General features: G+C 40.4%; 1 protein-coding gene across 1 annotated transcript; it reads right to left on the minus strand.

Annotated features, from left to right (window-relative positions):
- Nucleotides 1–707: 707 nt before the first annotated feature.
- Nucleotides 708–3,567, minus strand: LOC121373066 (fucolectin-like). The gene is made up of 3 exons (XM_041499511.1): nucleotides 3,384–3,567; nucleotides 2,535–2,774; nucleotides 708–946 (listed from the first exon to the last, which is right to left on the minus strand). The coding sequence occupies exons 1-3, from the start codon at nucleotides 3,565–3,567 to the stop codon at nucleotides 708–710; spliced, it is 663 nt and encodes a 220-aa protein (XP_041355445.1).
- Nucleotides 3,568–6,001: the final 2,434 nt, after the last annotated feature.

Below are 6,001 nucleotides of genomic sequence, written 5' to 3' on the forward strand. Positions count from 1 at the left end.
TGCGTGTGTGTGTATGTGTGTGCATATGTGTCTTTCCTTTATCCTCCTCGTCCTCCTCCTCTCTCTCTCTCTCTCTCTCTCTCTCTCTCTCTCTCTCTCTCTCTCTCTCTCTCTCTCTCTCTCTCTCTCTCTCTCTCTCTCTCTCTCTCTCTCTCTCTCATATATCATTATATACTTTAATTTACTCTAGATAGTTGTTAAAATCCAGGTCCTTGTGAATATATTATTTTAATTAAGTCTGCCTATAAAGTAGTAACTACATTATGTGTGTATAAATTATATATAAAATTACTGTAACAACCCATGTCTTCTCCCTTTGCATGGGTTGATATTTGTCAACAAGGGAATGGTCAAGATAAAATAAACAGTTATTAATACAAAAATAAATGTAAAAAAAATCTCTCTCTCTCTCTCTCTCTCTCTCTCTCTCTCTCTCTCTCTCTCTCTCTCTCTCTCTCTCTCTCTCTCTGTGCGTGTGTGCGCGTGCGTGCGTGCGTGCGTGTGTGTGTAATCAAGTAAAATGTATAACGACTTCTGCAAACATTGACGCAAGACCGCTGGATATACGGACAATGGTGACCTAAACAATAAACTGTATTTAATGTGTAATGCTAATCTTTGCTAGCACTCTGTTCGTCGGAGACATCCTATAGTGGCTGTAACCCAAGACAATCTGAACCAGAAAACAAAGCAAAACAAATATCAGATCAACAAAGATCCACTCCGTAGTAATCCCACGATGACGTCATCGTTGTTGAATCTGTAAACGTCGGAGCTGAAATGAGCTGACACTGTTGACTGTTCTGGTTGTAGTTGAATGCCAAACAATCACGGTGACCACATCTGCTCGCGCAATTCATGACGTCAACAACGCCGGAAATGACGTCAGTTTGCGAGTTCAGTCGCGTCTCTCGTACACGGTGAAAACGGCGAGTGAAGGCACAACCTGTTAACGATAATGATAATGTTTTTATTAAAGTTACAAAGTCACCATTTTATAGAAACATTTACTAATACAAAATAGTACACAGTACATAACGTCAGAAGCATCAGATATAACGAAATTTGCCGAGTCCAGTCGCGTCCCTCGCGTTCGATAGTACAGCCTGTGAATGATAATGGCCATTATTGTTTTAAAGTTAAATACCGTTGTTCCACCGTTACTAGACATCATCCCCACCCCCACCTCCACCCCCAATATGAATTATGTTTCTGAAGAAGAAACAAAACCACCCACCCACGCCTGAGCACATAGCATGTCAGACATAGCCCAGTAGTAAACCGTTCGACTGATCGGTGGTCGGTCTAGGCTCGATTTGCGTCAGTGGGCCCAATTGTGCTATTTCTCGTTCCAGGAATTTCACCACAATTCGTACATCAAAAGCCGTGGAATGTGCTGTCCTGTTTGTGGGATGGTGCATATAAAAGCTCACTTCCTACTAATGTAAATAAGTAGCGGGTTTCCTCTCTAAGACTATATGTCAAAATTATCAAATGTTTGACATCCAATAGCCGATGATTAATAAATCAATGTGCTCTAGTGGTGTGGTTAAACAATACAACCATTGATTTTTCACCTGTATTATTATATTATAGGTGCAAATGTAGAAAATACGAAAATGGGTTTATGCTGGTAAAAATTCATTATATTAGAATATGAATTCATACAGGCCTAGTGTTAATAAAACGAAGTAACAAAAGTATTTTATCATTATACTTTTTATTTATCTAATTTTGCCTAAAAGGCACACGTCTAAAAAGCCAGCAAACCTCCTACCTAACCGCTCGTCCAATAAACCAACAAACCAAAAACCCATCGAACCAACCGCCAAACCAATCAACCAACTAGACCAACTAGACAATCGCTCAACAAAAAACAAAAAAACTGCACAAACGTCCAACAAACCAACCAACTAGACAATCGCCCAACAAACAAATACACAACACAATCACCCAAGAAACCAACCAACTAGACAACCACTCAACAAACAAACAAACTACACAACCGACCAACAAACCAACCAACTAGACAACCGCCCAACAAACCAATTAACTAGACAATCGTCCAACAAACAAACTACACAACCGCCCAACAAACCATCCAACCATAAAACCAACCAACCACTCATCCACTACCCTGTCGAACCACCTAAGAAACCAGACAGAGAACCAACCAACCAGGCAACCAACCAACAAATCAACCAACTAACTAACCAACCAACCAACTAACCTAGCAACCATACTGACTATTTCGTTTCTTTTCAACTTATTTTCGTGCTTACACCCAATTACGTTTCAAGCACACTGTCCTGGACACACACCTCAGCTATCTGCGCTGTCTGTCTAGGACAAAGGTTAGACTTGGTAGTGGTTAGTGAGAGAGAGAAGAGGGTGTAGTGGCCTTACGCCTACCCATTGAGTTGTTAAAATTCGATCTGGGTGTGAGCCGATACCGGGCTGTAAACCCTGTACCTACCAGCCTTATGTTCGATAGCCTAACCACGACACCACCGAGGCCAGTCATACTAACTAACCTGTAGCCCTTGTGCCAAGAACCTGAACATCACAAAGTATCGGTGTGTCATACGTGTTCGTCATTCTCCACTTCTTTATACGGACGAACCGACCAGTCACGGGCGAGTGACATTTAAACTGTACAGTCTCACTACGCCCCAGTGGGTCGGTGCGGTTGTAACACTGGACTGGGGTGGCGCGTGCACATCCTATTGGATTATCCGTAAACACATCAATGGTGAAACTGTGTAGTTGCCACCCTGCAACACAAATTCATATTTTAAAGCAGTGGAATAGTTTATTGTTAATTGACATCTTAAGCAGTAGTAAGAATTCTACCATATGCTTATTGAGAGAGAGAGAGAGAGAGAGAGAGAGAGAGAGAGAGAGAGAGAGAGAGAGAGAGAGAGAGAGAGAGACGTCATGCATTACAGACAAGATAGTACATACCTCGGCCTTTGTTACACCAGTAGTGGCGCACTGGGGTACGTCCCGGCCCACCACCCCCGAACCTTAATTGGATATAAGCACGAAAAGAAATATAAATGAATTGATATATGCTGTAACTTTAACAAAATGGTATGTGTGCTGAACTATTGTGTTTACAGTCGTCGTCTCCTACGTCACAGCAAAGAAACCCAAACAACAACAACAACCCCCCACCCCCCCCCACCCCCACCAAAAAACAAAACAAAACCCCACAAAAACACCCCAACCCCTTGTGTATCAATTTGTTTTAGGTCATAGTTAATTTTGCCAGAGGCCCACAACACTATTAGGATCAAATACGAGGGTACATTATGATGATTTAAAAAAAAAACAATAGAGAAAAAAGGAAAAAAATGTAGCAGTCGAAATATAGCACTTACACCAACTGTCAGAGTTAGTGATGATGACGTCATGTATGTGGAAGTACCCATGCAGATCCACCATCCACCACGGATCCATGTCGCCATGTTTCGTTGTTGCGCATAAGTCCGAACTCCATTTGGTCCCGTTGTTTCCGTCCACTGCACCAGCTGGCAAAGAATTAGCGTCAAACACTGAACTCATGGTGGCAGGTTTTTGAAAAGCAACATTTGAAAAAGTTCCTGATAGAGAAATAGATGAAAAAGAGAGAAACCAATCAAACAATATAAAAGAAAACAAATGAATATTTAACCTCAACACACACAGACACACTCACTACACATATAGACATATACACTCACATACAAGTCACACACATGCTCACACACACAAGCTACACACATACACATAGAGAAACACAGAAACACGCACACACGGACACGCACAGAAACACACGCAGGCACAGACACGGACATACACACGCAGCGGTGCTCTATAAAGCAAGTTCAGATTTACTCTTCCCTGGCCAGTAAAATATAATATTTTAGTCGCCAGTCACTTATATTTAGTAGCCAGCTAATATATACTTGTAATTAAATCGATTCATCTGCCATTTTACGGCACGTTACTAATGTCGTAATTGTTATTAGGACTGCATTCGAATGAACTCGTGAAGAGGTGATTCCTAGTTGTTAAATGGTAATTACAAGTTACTGTTTGTGTCCGGTTCCACTAAAACAGTGGACGACTATTAACTATCATTATCAAATTCCGTACCTAATAATTGTATTAAACGAATTTAAGCGAATTACTATTATAATGACACTGCTAAAATATGCATTTAAATTGCAGTACTCATTAAAAGTTAAATAAAAGCATTGTGATAATATCTACCAGGCTTCAACGTGTTACTAGTAGTTACCAATCGGCTACCTTACTTTTAGTTTAAATAATATCTATTTTCGTCACATACTGCCTTGTAAACACATAAATACTGTTTTGTAAATAGTTGTGTCTTTAAAGCCGTCTAAAGTCGAGTCATGAAAATAGAAACATGATTTCATCCTCCACTGGTGAACACGACTTCCGACCTGATTAAAACGACATTCACGATTGGAGACGTCGTTACGGTGGAGGGACCCGTTATCACGATAAACACGAGACGATTGGAGCGCAGCATAACACATATATGAGTCGAACATTTAAAATAATTAACGTTTGAGTTTCAAACAGACAAGTAAAGACATACAGTGGCTCAACAATGTCAAATAAAACCTGGCTCTAAATGGGACAGGACCGACTTGGTCCAAAACTGAACTGGGGCCGAATTTTTTCCAAACGCTTGATATTCAAGTTAATGGAGATAACATCATAACGAAGTATTACCTCCCACTTGACGTCACCGTGTTTACTCTTGAATATTGGAAAATCGTTATTCATAGTGCGATTAACATGTCTCAAACTTTTATTTTCAAACAAATTACCGATAGAAAACGTTTTATGGAAAATAAATTGCTACTGGTCCAAAGTGTTTTCCGATGTCCAGTTTTGTTTACAGATTAAAGTAAAATTATTGGACAGTCGCACACATACACACACACACACAGACACACACACACAAACACAGACACACACAGAGACACTCACAGACACTCACAACACACACACACACACACCAACAAAAACACACACGCACGCACACACACATGCCACACACACCCCTCCCCAAAAACAAACAAACAACATCAACAAAGAAAACAACAACACACAAATAACAAACAAAAAGGCAGTGCACCACGACTGGTATATCAAAGGACGTAGTATGTGCTATCCTCTCTGAAGGATAGTTCGCATAAAAGATCCCCGTTTAAGACAATTAGCGGGTTTCCTCTCTAAGACTATATATCAAAATTATCAAATGTTTCACAGCCAATAGCTGAAGATTAATAAATTAATGTACTCTAGTGATATCGTTAAACAAAAACAAACTTTAACTTCATCTCTATCCCTATCTCTATCTATGTCTGTATATCCGTCTATCTATTTGTCTGTCTGTATTTAGTTTAGCTCATACGTACCATTAAGTCGTACTACAAACAATGCCATCATGCAAACACCAACATATTTCAACATCGTAACACAAATCTTCTTTCTCCGTTTCCGTCTCTCGAACAGACCAAGTAGAAAATTGGAATGTCGCAAATGTGGAAGCTAGAAGCAAAACTATTCATGAACACTTCCGTAAACGTGTTATTAATCGACCGTGTCTCTCACTGGGGATTTTCACTGTGTTTGGGCTCATCAGGGGCGGGCAGATCCATCAATAGTTTCGGGGTGACAAACGGGAAAAGGGCATGTTAACTGCTAAATTGAAGCTCGCCGTTAATTTGAATCTCAGTTTTAAATTAGAGGAGATTTTCAGTTTAGATGGGACTTAGACTGCCGATTTGAAACCACTTAGCCAATTTCAAACATCAAGCTTCAAATTCGCCTTTATACCGTGAATTTAAAACTCATCCCAGTTTTTAGTCCTGTATGTTGTGTGTGTGCGCGCGCGCGCGCGCGTGTGTGTGTGTGTGTGTGTGTGTGTATGTGTGTGTGTATCTGTATTTGAGAGATTGAGAGAGGGAGAAAGAGA

The sequence above is a fragment of the Gigantopelta aegis genome, chromosome 5, assembly GCF_016097555.1.
Source record: "Gigantopelta aegis isolate Gae_Host chromosome 5, Gae_host_genome, whole genome shotgun sequence".
NCBI lineage: Eukaryota > Metazoa > Mollusca > Gastropoda > Neomphalida > Peltospiridae > Gigantopelta > Gigantopelta aegis.